Source organism: Aureobasidium namibiae (genome assembly GCF_000721765.1).
Source record: "Aureobasidium namibiae CBS 147.97 unplaced genomic scaffold scaffold_17, whole genome shotgun sequence".
NCBI classification, from domain to species: domain Eukaryota; kingdom Fungi; phylum Ascomycota; class Dothideomycetes; order Dothideales; family Saccotheciaceae; genus Aureobasidium; species Aureobasidium namibiae.
Genome location: NW_013581192.1, coordinates 253,484 through 271,712, shown reverse-complemented (window position 1 = coordinate 271,712; position 18,229 = coordinate 253,484). Strand labels below are relative to the sequence as shown.

Here is an 18,229-nt window from a genome sequence, read left to right as displayed (position 1 = left end):
AGAGATCAATATCAGCGCCGACGGTTGCAACAACAAACGGTGTGTGACCCAGCCCATGCCCTAGGCCAGCGATTGTATACTCGTCGCGGCCACACATCGTCCCCCTCGCGTCGACCTCTTGTTGTTTTTGTCCTTCTGCCCGCCGCCCGCGCGTCAGTCGTCCTCGCTCGCTCTCGCACTCGCCCGGCTCGAAGGCTGGTCCTCGTCCGCTTTGTTTACTTGTCCGACAATCGGCCATGAGCTTATACCGCAACTCGCTCGCCAGTGTCTGACATCCTTCCAATGGTCGTCGTTACTCCGGCCATAGCCACCCTCACCGGCGAGCTAACCCTCTTCCACACTACCGATCCACTTCTCTCCAACTCGCCCATCCTCGTCTTCTACGGTCCTGCCCCCTCCATCTCTGCCGCTACCTCGCGCATCCAGATCCACGTCTTCACCCCCGCCGGCTTTGAGTCCTATCCTCGTGTCAGCATCTCGCCCAATGCTCCTTACTACGCTGCCGTCAACTCGCTGCCTCGAGAGGAACAGGGTGATGAGGTCTGTCGCGGTCTGGCCTTTGGTCTGTCCAAATACTTCGCCGAAGTCCCCAGACCTTCAAGGGATGCATGGGTCGCCCAAGCATGTCCCTCCAGAAAGGCTGCCTCTGCTTTCGCCCTCTTTAGTGACGCCCACGTCGCAATCCTGGCCACCCGTATGAACAAGGTCGACAATCTTGACGAGATCATCAACGATATTCAACGTTCTCTCAGCGAACAAACCGTATCTTGGCTAGATTTGGACGTCATTCTGCCTCCTGGATCTATCGAGCCTGTCAAGGTTGAGGATGAAGAGCCTGAGCAAGAGAATGTTGACGAAGACGAGCTGTGTGCCCGTCGATACGGAGATTATGCACCTTTCATCAAGCTACTGGGCGAACCTGCCTTTCTGCCCACCTCCAAACTACGAAGAGCCCCGTCGAAACCCACCGCTATTGGCCGTAGTCAGGCTTTTCTCAGGGATCAGCGCGACGTTGCTAGGAAGGAGATGAGTGAGCTAGTCGACACCGAGTCTAACTACATCAACAAACTTTCAATTCTGGTCACCGACATTGCTTCCGACCTGCGGCAAATTGTTCACAACGATGCTATACCTGTCTCGAATCCACTGGAACGCACGATTAACGATCTCTTCCCTCCTTTCCTTGATAAGATGCTCGAGCTGAACTCGGCCTTCCTCGAGGCTATTCGTCGCGTCTTGGATGATACCGAAGACTCGACCATTCTGGATCTAACAGACACTACTGAGGAAACTTCTCACGATGAGCCTATATCAGATACTATCGGACTAACAGAGTTCGCAAAATGCTTGATAGAATGGTTTCCAAAATTCGCCGACTGCTATCCTTCCTACATGCAAGCCCACTCAAGGTTCCCGCGACTGATGAGGAGATTGACGCGGATTGGAGATGCAAGCATTCTTGACAAGATCCAGGATTTTGGTGAGAAGCGTCTCAACTCTCTACTGATCGAGCCAGTACAACGTCTGCCACGCTACACTTTGTACATTGATGGCATCGCAAAGCAGCTACCGGTAGCTCATCCTGCACTTAAGCTCCTGCTCAAAGCTCGGGATATAGTCTCGGAGATCTGCTCGCAAGATGCCCCGGGTGCCCAAGAGATAAACATATGGGAACGTCTGCAACGTATTGTCAAATCCTGGCCAGAAACAATCGAATCTGTTGGCCGGCTGATTTCCATAGTGGATGTGGTGGAGATGTTTCCTCCTTTCGAGGACGGTCACAGCCGAGGAAGTTCGGGTGTCCTCATGTTGTTCACCGATTGTACCATCTTTGTGGAAAAACGAACCCAGATGGCCATGTCTGCGCGTGCCTTGTTGTCGGAACTTGGTAAACCGTTACTCGAGGATCGCCGTGATTCGACTCGCCCAGTCACTCCACCATCTTTGCATTTTGTCGACTCGTTCAGCTTGCAAGACACGACTGTGACAGAGTATCTGGATAACCGCGCTATTGCCATCTTGCCTTTGTCGCCCGGTCCGGATCCTGGCATTGCATGTGAGCAGCGCGTATATCTGCTTGAGGGGTCTTATTCTGGAAAGGCATCTAAGTTCCAAGAAGAATGGACCAAAGCTCAAGTTGAAGGTCGATTCACGGAAGAGGAGCGTGAAAGTGGAAAGTGGGAAGTTCGCAGCGCTCAAATTGCTGGTGGGGAACTCAATCTGTTCAATGCCATCTTCGAAGGTTGTCAAAGGCATCATTCGGAGAGCCAATCCAAGTCGGCTCGAGTCCGTGTGATCATTGACCCTAGCAAGCACAAATATCTCACACCCGTCGGAGAGAACCAGCTTGAGGCGAATGTCTCTTTGGAGAAGTCGGAGAAGGGACAATGGCGCATATCTATCGAAAGCGCCTTCTCCATGGCTACGCGCGACAAAGTCGACGAAGGAGAATTTCTCTCTATTCTGATCCGTCGGTTGAGCGGGCTGTTGGTGTCGCGGTTCTCGACTAGAAACTCTGCCATCACTTCTTCGTTCGTCCTCCGTAACCAGCAAGTATTGGATGATTTGCATCTGGAGTTCGAGAAGAAAGAGGTCGAGGTATCAGTTGTACCGGAGGCGTCTTCTACTCACGAACAGCATCGCCCCAAATCGCCTGTCAAGATGATTTCCAACTTTCTGTCTCAGTCCACACACGGACGTCAAACTCCGAGCTCGCGAAAGCTTCCCCAGCCTAATGCCTTCTCAGATGCTCCTCTACTTCTTCCCAGCAGCAGAGATGGGAGTCGGCCATCTTCACGCGACCAACCTCTGCAGCTTTCTGCAACGCCCGAGAGGAACAATCCCGTGCCAAGCCCTTCTAAAAGACTCGAAGATGCCCTGAACACCTATCTTTTGGCGCTGCTTGCTCGCAAGGGCAACATTGTTGGCAAAGTTGTGCAAGGCAGATCTCGTGCAAACGAACTCTCTGTCAACGAACTGTACAATTCCTTGTTGGAAGACCCAAATATGATGGTGGTGGCAGCCCAGTCTTCTATCGACGTTCTCTTTGCCGCTTTTGAGAAATTCCTCAACGTTGCTTGGAAAGAAGGTGTGGGCGCGGTGATGACAGCAAATCAGTTGCAGACCATCCAGACTAAAGCTGAAAGTTTGTTCCCTGTCGACTTCGAGCGATACTTCAAGGACAGCTTTCACAACATGTCTCCTCCCAACCAAAGAGCATTAAGAGGCATTGTCAAGTTGTTGGCAGAACTATTAGATGGCACTGGCAACGATGGTGACCGTGGTATCTTGACTGCAGCATTCGTCGAAATCTTGGTTCCCGATGGTAATCCCTACGATTTTGTGTCGCTACTCGATAGATTCGTGGAGGATATCGAGTCATTGTTCGGCGAAGTGGTACAGCCTAGAGAGGTGAGGCCTACGCTAGGAGGCCATGGTCGATCACGTTCCATCAACACTGCATCGTTAACTTCAAACACATCATCATTCAGGAAGAAGTTCGGATTTGGTTCTAGTACTAGCAGACCGGAACAAGACTACAAGGTGTCAGTGTGGCGTACTCTGAGCAAGAGCACAAGGCTTCCTGATCAACCCTCAAGCTTGTCTAGAGGTACAATGCAGCGAGCGAAGACTACGGACGGTCATGGTGGGTTACCTGTCAGACCGTTCTCTCAAGAAGGACCAAGCAGGGGGCCATCGCCACAGCCTCCTGAAAGACCAATGTCGCATGACTCTACGTGGCACAACAACGGTCTTTCGCTTGGAAGTATAGGCGAGACGCTTAGCCCCCCAAATCCTTCGCCTCACAGAAAGAAACGGCGTAGCTCGCTGTCTGACCTCAAATCCTTGGAACTGACCTTGAACGAGTCGCCTTTCATCTCACCGTCAGCTATGCGCTCATTCGAAGATTCGCCGTCCAAAGAGCCAGTGGAGAGGACAAAGTCCCCTTCACCAACACTCACCAGAGCTAGTGGCATTCCTACACTTGGCTCAACCCTAGGTTCGCCTATCAGTGATAGACCACGTTCAAGACTACCATCCGCTTTCCGCAAAGAGAACTCGCCCCTCAATCAACCCAGCCCGTCCCCCTCCTCAACCAGGCCGAGAAGTCTGAGCAAGCAGCCAGAAGAATTCGATGCAAGTCCTGGTCCACTTATAAGACGCGGCAGTAAGCAAGTAGGAGATACGACACACAGCCCTTACTCGATTGGTAGACGAGGTTCGAAGCACATTGATGAAGGACTCTATCCACTTGCACGCCGCGGATCAAAACAAGTTGAAGATGGACATAACATCCTTGCACGTCGTGGATCAAAGCAGGTGGACGACGTCAGTATCAGCGGTCACCCTACACTGCGACGCAGTTCAAATATTCCTCTATTGTCATCCAAGGTCGACAGGCCAAAGACACCTTCCACACCAACCACCAGAGCAGGACTATCAGAGCGACCCACAGCTGGCAACGCTATGCGCACCAAAACAGGCCCGGCAGGTACACCAGCTAAAGTGACGATAAAATCGCCACCGCCGAGTGGTACGCCTACCAGAAAACTGCGCATGCAGTCACCACAGAAGCTACGAGAGCGTCTTCAAGAGGAGCACCGTGCTCTGGACGCTGCACATTCCACCCTACAAGATGAGCTGAGTCGTATAGGGGAGGAGATGAATATGAATCGCCACAACAGCGTTCTTCGTGGGAACGATTCACCTGCTCAAGCCCAATCGTCTAGCCATGATGCCTCGACCCATCTTTCAACACTCGAGGCTTCTCTCTCTTCTTCAGTTGATGCTGTGGCAGCCCGTGTAGCCAAGATCCAGGCCGATGCGCTCTCGTCACTCGCTGTGTCTGAGTCCAAGGCCAAAAAGCTGGACGAGCTGTATCGCGAAGCCAATGCCGAGAACGAAGCACTATATGCACGTTTCAATGATGAGTTGGCGAGGGTATTGAAGTCCGTCAGAAGTGGTCAGGGACTTGACGAATTGAAGAACAAGGTCCGAGAATCACAGGATGAGGCGGGACGTTTGAGGAGAGAAAACGCTAGGTTGAAGCGTGAGGTTCTTGGTTTGAGGAGTCAGCTCAAGGAGTGAGGAACATTCAATTCTATGACAAATGATGCCAGTGAACTTTGATGATGGCAGGATGGTAAACGAATTGGGTCAATGGAAGAATTGAGTGGAAGAGAAGGTAGGGACGGAGAGAACAACTTGACGTGGTAGATGAGGAAAGCAAGAGGAACGAACAGAGATCGGACTTGAAGAGAGCCGTGATCACAGAGGCGTCCGCGACTAGCCAAACTTGGATTCAAGTGGAGTTGCGTCGTGTTGTTATTGTCATCATCGTTGCAGTGTATTAGCGGTGGCGTTTCTTCTCCAGGTCGACACTTTGGTTGTTTTCTTTGTCTTTCTTGAAGCAATACAGCCATGTTATTCAGAGTGAACTGAAAACGTAGTATATATCATGTATCGTTAACCCTAAGCTCTAGTATATCAATATCGCTTGCGTCTTTTTGGGTCGTAATCATTATCATCATCAGCTTCGTGGGCAGTGGTTTTGCAGCCATAATCATCGCTGTCTGCCTGACAGCAATCCCATGCGGAGCCACTCAGGTACCTCTCTCGCTTCTCGCTCCTAGGCAGCGTACCATTTTGCGATCCATCATAGTATTGTCGGGCACGCTCGTTGAGCTCTAGTTTCCACGCGTGGTGATCACAGTGATCACAGGCGTTGTCGGTGTTCGCTGTAACATCAAACTCTCCTTTACACCATCTACACACCTCGAAGCGTGATCTTTTCCTTGCTGCCCTCTGCTTTGCTGCTATCGCCTCCTTGTCGGTGTTCGCTGTAACATCAAACTCTCCTTTACACCATCTACACACCTCGAAGCGTGATCTTTTCCTTCCTGCCCTCTGCTTTGCTGCTATCGCCTCCTTGTCGTCTTCAGGATCGGGAGACGGTAGAACCAACAGTTCCCTCTCAAACACTGACCGAGCCTTTGGCGATTCGCCAAGAGCTTTGTAGAGGACTGTATGTAGACGGTCGACAGTGAGGTGTTCAATTGCGGTTTGAAGAAGCGATTTTTCTTTTGCCTTGGGCAGTTTCTGGGCGGTAGGTGTTGGGTTTGTGGATGTTACTTGGGTGAATTGTGCTACGGTCGGACGGTCCTTTGATGGTCCTTGAGATAGTTCTGTCTTTGCTTTTGCTCTCCTGGTGGCTTCGAGTCGTTCTGGTACTATGGCTTTGATTGCTGCTTGGAAGGCTTCATCGAGGGAGCTCTCTGCCGGCTTTTTCGTCGTCTTTGGCTTTGATGCGGAAGGTTGTGGTCGTGAGTGGTCGAGAAACTTGGCACTTTTTGGTGACACTTTTGACTTGGGTGGTTGGTCTGGCTTGGTAGGTTCCTTTGACTCGGTTGAGAGCACGGTATCAAGCCATGGATTCGTCTTTGCAGCCTTCATGTGTGTTTGCTGCTTGGATATCGAAGGAAGCCTGTAGATCGTTGTCTCCATTTGCACTTGATATTGTCACCTTCGCCGGCGGTGCTTGGAGAGCTAGGCATACAAAACATGTTCAAAGTGATAAGCAAGCAGATGAGCTAGGTATTCGTGGCCTGCACAAGCACGTGAAGAATGGAAGTGCGTGATGTCAGCACCAGAGGCGATCAGCAGATTGCGTCGGACATCTCCTGGAAGTGAAGGGTAATCGGTTGCTGCTCGACAGTGACATTGTATGCATGGGTGGAATATCAGAGCCGCAATGACGGGTAGATGAACAATGCAATGTCCTCTTTCGGCTTGTCGATCAAGGACTTGATCCCGTGTTTGGTCAAGATGAGCAGATAATACCTAAGCGCCTAAGCGGGCTATCCTCTAAACTTCTGCTTCGTCACCAAAGAAAATGCAGAATTTGTTCGAGGCTGTGAGTGTAGTAGTCGTTGCTGGGTTCTACCCGTACAGCTCCTCGACTTCTGGCGTACGCACAAGTCTGCCCGTCATATTACCCCACCGAGGATGCACAGGTCAACCTCAGCAAGCCGGGTGTTTCTACGAGATGTCCTACTTTTTCCAGCCAGGAGTTGACATGTCTTTGGTGTCTGAACAGCTTACTGCCTCAATCCGTTTAGACAAAGCCAAGAACCGAAGCTTCCCGACGCCCGGTACAAAATTATGCATCAGCACACGCAATTCGACAACCATTCAACCACTTTCCACCCGATTTCTTCCATTCTTTTTTCTACGCATACAGCGAGCAAAAGTGGAAACTGGATGATGCTCAAGATGGCAAAAAGATCGACGCCTGCAGGACTCGAACCTGCGCTCCCGAAGGAAATAGATTTCTAGTCTATCGCTATAACCACTCAGCCAAAGCGCCCGATATGGAAATGGCATCACTAAGCTGATATACAATTACCTGCGGCATGTGAGACCTGTTGATAATTCAGTAGGTGGACTGAACTTACGGGCCCAGCATCGTCTCGGTCAGAACCAAATCAGTTGCTCTGGAGTATCGTGGAAGGTGTGATTTACCAGGCTCATAGAGCATAACCAGAGTCTCATCGTAATTCTGAGTCAATCGCCAGGACAGGTCTGCTGATTTTTGCTACGGTAACCAGAAATACTAAGAAAAGTCACTATCGAGGTCAAGTATCTTAGCGTACTATGTGGCATCTTCAAATGGTCTGAAGCAAGATATACGGATCCTAAACATCTCTTCCATCACGACAGACCCATGATTATTTTTTGTTGTTGTTGTGTTGATCAGGTTGATCTAATCAAGAAGCAGGGTTAGACTGTCAGCAGGAAGAACTTGCAGGGAAACAAATGGTCAGCATAGGCTTCCCTCCTGCTCGTCTGAGGCAGATCTCTTATTCCAGATGAGAAAGGTAAGAGCTCGGTAGAGGATATGGCAGCCCCAGACACACTCCTCTCGATGGGCATGCAAGACTGACGCTACGCTGTTGTGTGCGTTTCTGCTTGTGGTGTTGGCCTATCTTGTGCCTATCGCGACGCGAGCGGAACATGTGCACAGAACAAGATGGACATCCAGGCACAGGTAGTCAGTGCATTGTACAGAGAACTGAGGGCAACACAAGGACATAACCGAATCCAGGAACGATCACTATGCCACTTCCACCAATCGACCCTCCCTTGCTGAACAGCGCCAACCCATGGTGCAGCACGCGAGAAGACCTCGAAGCACTGTATGTATGCCCACATACAGGAGCCGTGACGACAAGGACCAGTCTACTACTCGGATTTGCACACGATCCATCAGTCCATCAACATGCCTTCTTCTCGACGCAATCACACACAGCTACGACCGCGTCCGACTACACCATCAGCGGGAAAGAGTATCCGGCCAGTCTCAACACACTCGGCTACTCGCCCACACCCATCGACACCTATCTTCAATGGATAGAGCAAATCGTCACCGCTTCTCCGAACACAAAACCCAAACCTTTCATTGTCTCCGTCACAGGCTCGCCTCAAGAGGTTGCAGAATGCTACACCCGAGTTGCAGCGCTCGCTGCCCGTATCTCAGCACCGCTTGCTATCGAAGCAAACCTCAGCTGCCCGAACATCGCAAATAAGCCACCACCAGCCTACTCAGGCTCGGCTTTGAAAGAATATCTTGATGCGTTGGTGACGATCCCACGGACGGTACCATTTGGCTTAAAGACACCACCATACACATACGCTGGCCAGTTCAAGACGCTGGTAGATACCCTGCGTGGAAACGGGACACATACAATCGACTTCATCACTGCCACGAATACGTTAGGCTCCTGTCTTGTATTGGGTAACGAGGGTCGGCCTTTGCTTCCCTCAGCAGCGGGTACGGGGATTGGAGGGCTTGCAGGCCAGCCTTTACATCCGCTAGCTCTCGGCAATGTCGCCACGCTGCGCCAGTTGCTCGATGAGCATCATGAGTTGCGCCATGTAGACATCATTGGTGTTGGTGGTGTTAGCGACGCCGCTGGACTTGCACGTATGCAAGCAGTGGGTGCCAAAGTCGTGGCCGTAGGCACAGCTCTTGGAAGAGAAGGCCTGCCAGTATTTGCTAAGATTCTGCATGGTATCAAGACCTCAAAGTTGTGACCGTAGAATGATGGTATGAAGATTTCATAATGATTCTCCAAGCCTCCTCTGTCTACTATGCGATAATTGCCTTTAGGACGAAGCTGAGATGTATATCCGGGAATGGCTAGGTAAAGACGTCTGTGGCAAACCTTACCGAGCGTATGCCTTCAAACCAGGCTTCAGCCTCTTTCTCGGTCTTTTCCTTTCCAAGCTCCTGTGCGCGCTCCATGTACATCTTCTGACACACCTGCTGAACACTGCGCTCGAGGCCACGGCTGCCGCATACGTAGACTCTGCTACCAGCGTCCCACAGCTCAAGGGCCTCCTTGCGATGCTCCCACAGAGCATCTTGTGCATACTTCAACCCTTCACTTGCTTCGGGCTTTCTGCTGTAAGTGCGTAGGATTTTGACGGCGCCTGTGGCTTCCCACTTGTCAAAGTCTTCTCTGTACAACTCATCCTGGTCAGGGCTTCTGCAGCCGACGACAAGCAGAGCAGGTGCAAGCTTGCGGCCGGCGTCGACCTGAGCTGCTCTTTCTTGTACAAACCCGCGGAATGGTGCTACACCAGTACCGGCACAGATCATGATGACAGGTGTATTCTCGAAGTTGGTGGGTAGATGGAAGGCTTGGTTTGAGGGACGCACAGCGACATGCAACTTGTCACCTGCAGCCAGCTTCGAAAGGTAGTTGCTAGCTACACCAACGTACTCACCCATACCGCTCATGTGTGACTGGTGCAGCACGGCATAGGTAAGACTGACGCGGTGAGGGCTGACCAAACTGGAAGAAGAGATGGAGTACGATCTGGTGCGCATGGGAGGCAGACTGCTTATGAAAGCGCCCAGGGGCAGTTGAACTGAAGGGAATCTGTTGAGGAGATCCAAGAGCGAGATCCTCTGTTCACTGATTTCGCTGCTGAAAGCATCACCAGCGAGACGAGTCAGTTCTTTCTTCGTCTCATCATCTGTGCAGACATCCAGAAGCAGTGTCACGTTTCGCTTGGTTGCGGGCTGTCCAAGTTCAACATAGGCGCCGAACAGGTCGTTGGCCGAGATTGGGACGTTGGTGGGAAGAATGGTGCCTACCGCGGCCTTGATGGTCAACACACTGTCCCAGGCCAGGTTGAAACGGCGCATGACGCGCTGTACGCCTTCATGTGGGTTGATAGGGAGCACATGGAGATAGTCGCCACTGCTGTAGGTCGCGGAAGCCGGTAGCTCAACCTCAATGTGTCTCTTTTCCGACGCTCCAGGTTGTGAGAGAATCTTTGCGTCGACCACGCGAGCCTCGTACACATCGGCGCGCAGTTGCGAAGAGCGGACGCTCGAGACTTCGACTGTCAGACTCTGAGTTGCTGCCGAGTCGGTAGCATTGCCGTCGCCTCCATATTTCTTCGACATGGCAGGCCAGAAGACCTCATCTTCCCATTTCTCAAACTCGCTGAACATGTCGCCATTGGCAGCATTCGCGGAGCCTCGACTGCAGATGCGTTCTCCACCATGTGCTAGAAGCATGTCGTCGATAGCGGTTGGAATCTTGTGGAAAGTGTTTTTCCAGTCGCTGTGTCCAGCTCCAAACACCGCGTATTGGACCTTGGCAGACTCTCCTTCCAGCGATTTAAGCCAGTGGAAGAAATGAGCCGCATTGTCTGCCGGCTCACCTTCATACGAACAGGTGATTATAGCGACTGCTTGGTCTGTAGGTAAGTTGTCCTTGGCTGAGTCAAGAGTATCGATCTTGGTGACCTTGAATCCATGAGACGGAGCATCGGCTGCCAGACCCTGAGCAAAGGCCTGGCAGGTACCTGTGTTGGACCCATAAAGAATCGTCAGGGGCCTTCCCTTATCGTCACTAGCGCCGGCTCTTGCTTTTTCATTGTTAGATGTGTTGGATTTCTTTGCCTGTACAGAGGCACCATTGGAGGAGAGGATCTGTTCCAGTTGAGTAGGTGTCCTGCCGTGGCGGAGTTGAGCGTGCATATACAGGTGGTTCGGCTTGATTGTCAGGGTTGACTTGATTTGTAGATCATACTTTGCATCATCTAGGGTGAAGTCAAAGTACTGAAGGAGCATTGCAACCACGAGTTGGGCCTCCTGCCATGCAAAGGGGCGACCGATGCAAGCACGAGAGCCATTACCGAAAGGCTTCCAAGCATTGGGAGGAAGTTTGTTGAAGTTCTCGTCAAGCATCCTCTCGGGCTTGAACTCATTGGCATCCTCTCCATAGACAGCAGGATCGCGGTGAATCTTGGGAAGAAGTGCAACGATAGGTTCGCCTTTGAAGACAGTGTACTCACCGCCAATGGTATCGATATCATTGTTGGGCTGGATCGAGAAGGCGGGAGCAGTGGGTTGTAGTCGCAGAGTCTCACGCAGAACTGCGTTGATGTATGGCAGCTTGCTCAGATGTTCCACCTTGATGCTTGCATCGCCGACGACCCGGTCAACTTCTTCTTGTGCTTTCTTGTATGCCGAAGGATTTTTCAGCAGGTAATAGAAGAGAAAAGAGAGAAGGCCAGACGTTGTTTCATGACCAGCAATCCTGTATATCAAGCATCATTAGCATGAATTCCCATTTTTCGAGCATCAGAAAACCACGGATCAGCTGCATGAGCACGCTTGGCACTTCGAACGACTCCCCTGACGGCATTCCAATCGATGTTATGACTTCTGGGGAGCGTTCATGCAGAACAAGACAATGGCCAACCCAAGTCGTGGTGTTCGTAGCTTCATGTTACTCACAAAAAAGTGATCATGTTGTCGATGATACTATCATCGGACAACGAACTCCCATCGCGGGGATCCTTGCCGTGAAGCATAGCATGAAGTAGGTCCTTTCTGCTCTCGGGGTGGTTCTTGCGATTCTGCACCAGCTCATCGCTCAACTCTCTCAGGTATTTGATGTCTTTCCAGTACTGGTATTCTTGTTTTCGATAGAGCGCGGCCAAGAAGCCAGGTCTTCGGATTCTGGAGCCAGACTCGGAGAGAACGTTGACCATGGCATCCACGAAAGGATGCATCTGTTCTGCGTAGAACGAATTGAAGCGGTAATCCATTGAGCAAAGGGCGAGAGTGTCCAAGGTCAATCGCGTGAAGTCGTCTGTGACGTGGATCTTGTAGTCATTTCCGTGACGTGCCCATTTCATGATGAGTTGAGTTGCGATGTCCTTCATATCATCGAACATTCCACGTATGTTAAGCGGGCCAAAGGCAGGCACCAGAACGCGATGAGCGGTCTCCCAATTGGGTTCGCCATTATGCTGCAACTCCGTTAGAGTCATGGATCAACAAGCTGGTCACACCACGTTAGACATACTGCGGTGAACAACCCATCCCCCGTCAGATTCCTAACTTCACCTAGAGCAGCTGTGACGACCTTGCCAAATCTCTTCTCGTCACAAATCTCGTTCATCAGCTCGACAGAAGAGATAACTACTCGACGCTTGCCAAACATAGAAAGACTGTAAATAGATCCTGCTTCATGTTAGCTTGTTGCTACTATCCAGCGAGATGTGAGACTGACCATATTTGTCGGCAATGTCCATCAACGACTTGATGGGAACCTCAGGATCGATATCGTTCAAATTTCCTAGGAAAGGCCAGCCAGCTGGACCAGGGATAGGGGTAGACATGTTTGGTAGGTAGTGTTGAGAAAGGCTCCAAGTTCCTGCTTGACCTTTCTTATAATTAATTGATCCCTCCTGTCAACATATGAACTAGGCATCGGAGCTCCAAGCTTGGCCACCGACACGGCCTGTGGTCAGCCGACGCGCGTGCTTCCGTGTGATCAAAGCTTGCCGTGGTCCCCATTGAAACGTGTGTTTTGCGCTTGTTCAGGCAAGACTTGCGAAAATAATAATTAGAGCAGGACTCGCAAGGCCTACCTCTCCTACTCTATTCACCAGAGGCGAACCTCATCAAAAGCGCCGAGATCATAGGTCCGCTATGCCGGTCGTTCAACATTCATGCAGATCATGCGCCTTGCTCGTTTCGGACGTTATCATTAGATCATATGTACTCTCGAGTATCCTAAGCCCGCCTCGCCCACGAGGACGCTTTCTTCTATACAGCTGGTGGAATGTTCATTACCCTAGCCATCATCACCGGACTGCTCGTCTCAGCTGAACCCAAAGGGGCGACTTGTCCCAGAATGAGAAGACCTTCTGATCAGTCCAATCTCTGCTCTTATCCACGAGTGCTAGGTCAAACTTCCAGAAGACTTCTGTCAACAACAATCGACACTCGTGGTATGCAAGGTTGCGACCTATACAGTTGCGAGGCCCCACCGAGAACGGCTGAAACGCAGCGTGGTTGTCGTGTTCGAAGCGTGCATCCTCGCCGAGCCATCTTTCTGGAATAAAGCTTTCTGCGTCGTAAAAGTTGGACTCTGAGTGATAGGTTGCCCACTGGCTTACACTGACAGTCACATCTTCCGGAATGTACTCTCCACATATCCAGGCACCACCCTTTGGCACTTGTCGTGGCAGTCCAGTCGGTACTGGTGGATATAGTCTCATGCCTTCCTCGATACAAGCCGAAAGGTACGGGAGTTGTTGCAGAGCCTCGATTGTGATCTCTGAGTCATGGGCAAAAGCTGATCGCAGCTCACGCGTAAGCCTTTGAGCTGTTGCGGAGTTTCGAAGAAGGTGGTAAGTCAGCCCACTATAATCTCTTGTTAGCAGTAGAAAACAGTACTTGCAAGTGAACACACCTCAATAGCGTCGCAGTCGTTTCGGTGCCTGCGATCATAAACATGGCTGAATTGCTGTGCATCTCACCCAACGACATCCCGCCCTCTTGTCCAGCTTTCTTCAAAACAAAGCTCCACAGGTCTGGACTGGAGGGTGTCTGCGCGAGTCTCCGATCCACTCGATCGGCAGAGTATTTGAAGTGGTTGACCTGCTTCTTACGAATTGCATTGCCCAAAAGAACGTTGAGTAAAGTAGTCATGCCCGGCAACAACCTGATCGCGCGGAGCCTGGTCATGGATTTGATCGACGCGAAAATCGTGGCAACCCATGGAGAATACTCGGAACCTTCGAGCATATGCAAGCTTTCCGAGAATGTCAAGTCGGCCATCAGATCAAACGTTGTGTAGTTGTAGTAGGCGACCAGATCGATAGGAGCGTCGGTAAAAGACAAGGCCTCGAGCTTCTCTGCAAGCAGGCTCGCCCAGCGTTTGAAGAGAGGCTCCTCTTCTTTCAACGCCTTGTCGGAGAAGGCGTGCGACAAGACTCGTCGCTGTCGTGCGTGACTGGAATCATCCGAGCTCAAGATAGAGGTGGTTCCATTGACGGGAATGGCATAGAGGCGACGGTCTTTTGCAAAACTCCTCTTGCCGGACAGTCGATGACCATATATCTCCTTCCAGGCGTTCGTGCCTGACAAGCCTTTGCCATTGGCTTCTGCGTCGATGTAACTGATCTCCGTCGGAGAGACTCGCACCACGGGTCCGTACTGTGAGTGGAGACGTTGTTTCGTCTTTGTGTCTTGTCCTCTCCAGATCATCCATATAAGTGGTAGATTACTCGCTGCCCAGAGCCGTGGGCCAGGGAACTTCGACAATGGTCCAAACCAGACATCGTATGCGGTGATCGCAACTTGATGAACAAGATACTATGGACAATCAGCAAGCAGGTATCAGAGTTGCAGACGAGGCACGATACTGAGATGATAGGAAGAGCGAGCATCCTCCAGGCGAGGGCTGGCGCCGTTAAAGGGATACATTCGAGGTTCATGACAGCTCGGTAGAGTCGTCACGCGGAGGAGCGGGTTGAGGGAGTGTGGAGGATCTTCATTGCGGATCTGGGCATGAGGACAGTCTAAATATGCTAGACCATCACCACGAGAGAGTTCGAGCAGACGCCATACCCTGAGAGCCTTGCTCACACCCTCCGCGATTGCGTCTCCGGTTGCCAATCAAAACCCACCTCCTCTTCCAAAGGCAGCGGGACGTTGTAACTTGCAAGAGTCATGGACGAACTACTGCAGGTTTCATGGCGCGCCCACAACACGCTTGACAGAAGTGAGGATGGCACCGAAGAGCCAAGGCAAGTGTGCGGAGTTTCCAAGCTTGAGAAAGGACGTTATTTTGCCAAGCGAGCAATAGTCTTTTGATCTTCAATGTGATCTTCACAAACAGGGACGACGATCCGCAACTCGACTCGAGATGCCGACGAAGCAGCGATTCTATCAAGACTTGCTGCAGCTGATTGTTCGCATTCGACATCCAAACAACGAATGACTGGAATCCAGCTGCAACACGCGATTGTTCGTCATGATTTCACTCCACTCTCGCGTAGAACGCGGCCCAAGAATTGACCCACTCGCTCGTGGCCGGGCTGTCACGGAGACTCTCAGAGCGATACGTGCGTACGACATAACTCTTTTAGTCTTAAGGCTCAGCCGTTCCGATTTCCCAGGAGTCAAAATGTTCTTCTCAATTCCGACTTGGTAAGAATTTGATTATGGCAGATACCGGATAAGTTAAACAATATTATTCGGCTGTTGGTGTTTGTATGCGGAGGTTGGGTGTTCCTGCAGAGGCTTCAAGATCAGCACGCAGACCACGCTGTAACCGGCAAAAACGTCCACAATTTGGAGAAATACTGCTTTAACGCTCGCCGGTCGTGTCACGTCAAGAGCCGTGGGAACTTTGTTTTCGCACGTGAAACTGATCCTAGACATCGCTCGTATTTGCCTGAATCTCGACGCTGCGTTCATGGATAGTAGGGACGAGTAGAATCTTTCCAAAGCAAAGAGTGCCGTACATATCAACTGCCATATCCGCTGACTCTCTCGTGTCTTTTGGACCGCAGATGCAACGCGAGAAATCCTACCGTACAATGCTTCAATAGATTGAATCCTGATAAGGGCAAAGGAGTCTCTAAGAAAGTGTATACAAGAAAGCTGCGATGCGATCCCGGATGATCAGTTTGCCGAAGCTACTGTCCAACGTGGGTGCTTCGAGCCTCGACACGCCTTTGGGGATTCGGCCGTAACGTAGAGATCTGCAACACGATATGCCTGCGCAGTGCGTGCAGCTTCCGTAGGGTGACTCAGTGAGTACAATGAACGGCAAGCCACGTGCGTACTCCGTAGTCAAACTCGTGTCATGAGTATAGGCCAAGGCGCAGCATGCGCATTGTGCTTTTGGTTCAACAACTGGAATTCAGAACCATCAGGGTTTGTTATCAACGAACAGTTCTGATATCGGAATTCGCAAAACTCTACTGCAGGTTGGAAGTCTGTTTCACAGCAATCATATGATCACTCTAGGACTTGAGTATATTATGGCAAGGGCCTCCAGAACCGAACATGGCTCGAAGGTCAGCGACGATTTCTTCTGGCTGTTCATATGCGAGGAAGTGACCTCCGCTTTTCTTCTCGCTCTCGAAAACAACTGGACCGAGAGTTCTTCCCCAGGTCCGGGGAACGATAGTGAGCTCCTATGGAGAAGCTTGTCAGCCTCGTGTGCAGGGTATGGCCTTGGTGGATACAGCCAGAACCCATCCGATCAACGAACACCGTTTAGACTACGTCTCACCGGCATGTCACCACAAGCCAACGCATCCGGTCGTACTGTAGATACACAGGCGGGGATGGCAACCTTTCCAGGAGATCACCCACGTACCTTTGGAGCATAACACAATCCGAGCTTGACTCGTTCAATGTAGCGCTGGACGCGTTCACGAGTAGCCTCGGCTGAGCTATGTGTAGCCTCGTAGTAAATGCGTAAAGAGGCAGCGGCGCCGGCTTTTGAGAACCAATAGATCGAGATCCATGTCAATATCTCATCATCAGTCCACAGGTAGCTGTCTGTCCAGTCATGAAGTTTCTCATAAATCCAAGCGAGTAAGGCTACAGGGCTGTCGGCAAGCGCGTAACCGACAGTCTGAGGCTTAGTACCTGATAGAAGACAAAGTCAGCATGGCTGCATAATGCCACACGTCAAGTTCGTGCGCTCTACTTACTCTGGATTGACCTGTAGCCACTGCCCTCGTTAGCAAACCAATCACTCCTGGAGCGCCCTTGTATCTCGTCTTCGGTATATGGGGTCACAGCATGTTGAAGAGCGAGGAGCGGATGTGTAGAAAACTCTGGGGGGGATGCCCGGACCATGTTGATATGGGAAGCTAGGCAAGATTCCGGGTAGAGAAGGCCTATGCTGCGGGTGATGTACATTCCCCAATCTGACATTATCGCATCAGTCACAATTGGTGACCTGAGATCGCGAGAAAACAGATCTTACCGCCGCCTTGGGTGACTGATTCGTCAGGAAGATTAGCATGCTTTTTCTCAAACAATATCACGAAGGAGTCGAACCGTATGTGTTGTACCCGAGAAGCTGCATGAGACGGTGACATGCCTCAGCATACTGGCCAAGTCCAAATCCTTTCTTCTTGATACCTAGCACATGACTGAGAAGGATGTTCTCGACAGTTTGATTCGTTCTCAACACTGACCTGCGCTCCATCCGAAGTTTGGTAGAGAAGGTGCAACGACGTGGAATTTGACATCGTTGACGTCTCCTGATAGGCTACTAAGCATTTTGGTCACCTCTACATAGCTGCCAGGCTATGCTGTATTAATTTCGACACATCGACGAGCTTATACGATACGACCTACCCAGCCATGAACGAAGAGCAGAGGAATAGCATCTGACGCAGAACTCGGCTGGTGCAAGAAATGTAGCTCGATATCCCCAAAGCCATCAACGGTGACATTCGTCTTGAAATTGGGCAGCTCGTTGAGCTTTGCCTCTGCCTTCCTCCAATCGAAGGCGTTTCGCCAGTGCGATGTGAGCCTTTTGATATCAGCCAGAGGGCTTCCGTAAGCCCACTCGGCGTCTTCTAGCTCGTCAGGGAAGGTGGCGAGGTCAAGTCTTTTACGAAGATCCTCCAGACAAGACTCGGGCACAGCGATGCGATAGGGAGAAGGCGACATAGTGTAGAAACACGGATTGTGTGAGAAGAGTAGCAATCACATTGAAGTGAGTCGTGGTAAGTGCGCTTATACGGAGAGCTCAGAGCGGGGGAGGGATGCGCTCAACGATTAAGCTTGCCGAAAAGAGCCGCATCTGCGCCTCATCCGTCATCTCATTCACTGCTGTCGGCTTCCGCCCCGACTTGCATTCTTCACCACCATGTTTGA

General features: G+C 51.2%; 6 protein-coding genes across 6 annotated transcripts; 2 read left to right on the top strand and 4 right to left on the bottom strand.

Moving 5' to 3' along the window:
* Window positions 1–282: 282 nt before the first annotated feature.
* Window positions 283–5,088, top strand: M436DRAFT_54391 (uncharacterized protein; the record flags this gene model as incomplete). Its single annotated transcript, XM_013568889.1, has 3 exons — window positions 283–2,553; window positions 2,638–4,176; window positions 4,393–5,088. The coding sequence occupies 3 exons, from the start codon at window positions 283–285 to the stop codon at window positions 5,086–5,088; spliced, it is 4,506 nt and encodes a 1,501-aa protein (XP_013424343.1).
* Window positions 5,089–5,496: 408 nt separating this feature from the next.
* On the bottom strand, window positions 5,497–6,069 carry M436DRAFT_19662 (uncharacterized protein; the record flags this gene model as incomplete). The annotated part of the gene is made up of 2 exons (XM_013568797.1): window positions 5,497–5,775; window positions 5,878–6,069. Coding segments are annotated over 2 exons (471 nt in total), but the record flags the coding sequence as incomplete, so codon positions are not given.
* Window positions 6,070–8,115: 2,046 nt separating this feature from the next.
* Window positions 8,116–9,093, top strand: M436DRAFT_54243 (FMN-linked oxidoreductase; the record flags this gene model as incomplete). Its single annotated transcript, XM_013568865.1, has 1 exon — window positions 8,116–9,093. The coding sequence occupies one exon, from the start codon at window positions 8,116–8,118 to the stop codon at window positions 9,091–9,093; it is 978 nt and encodes a 325-aa protein (XP_013424319.1).
* Window positions 9,094–9,199: 106 nt separating this feature from the next.
* On the bottom strand, window positions 9,200–12,708 carry M436DRAFT_54236 (NADPH-cytochrome P450 reductase-like protein; the record flags this gene model as incomplete). Its single annotated transcript, XM_013568862.1, has 4 exons — window positions 9,200–11,618; window positions 11,819–12,336; window positions 12,393–12,553; window positions 12,600–12,708. The coding sequence occupies 4 exons, from the start codon at window positions 12,706–12,708 to the stop codon at window positions 9,200–9,202; spliced, it is 3,207 nt and encodes a 1,068-aa protein (XP_013424316.1).
* A 468-nt stretch (window positions 12,709–13,176) lies between these two features.
* Window positions 13,177–14,814, bottom strand: M436DRAFT_75487 (cytochrome P450; the record flags this gene model as incomplete). The annotated part of the gene is made up of 3 exons (XM_013568978.1): window positions 13,177–13,738; window positions 13,788–14,692; window positions 14,743–14,814. 3 exons carry the CDS (start codon window positions 14,812–14,814, stop codon window positions 13,177–13,179), a joined length of 1,539 nt encoding a protein of 512 aa, XP_013424432.1.
* A 1,536-nt stretch (window positions 14,815–16,350) lies between these two features.
* On the bottom strand, window positions 16,351–18,022 carry M436DRAFT_54116 (alpha/beta-hydrolase; the record flags this gene model as incomplete). The annotated part of the gene is made up of 7 exons (XM_013568839.1): window positions 16,351–16,524; window positions 16,710–16,984; window positions 17,050–17,268; window positions 17,328–17,342; window positions 17,402–17,485; window positions 17,536–17,653; window positions 17,705–18,022. 7 exons carry the CDS (start codon window positions 18,020–18,022, stop codon window positions 16,351–16,353), a joined length of 1,203 nt encoding a protein of 400 aa, XP_013424293.1.
* Window positions 18,023–18,229: the final 207 nt, after the last annotated feature.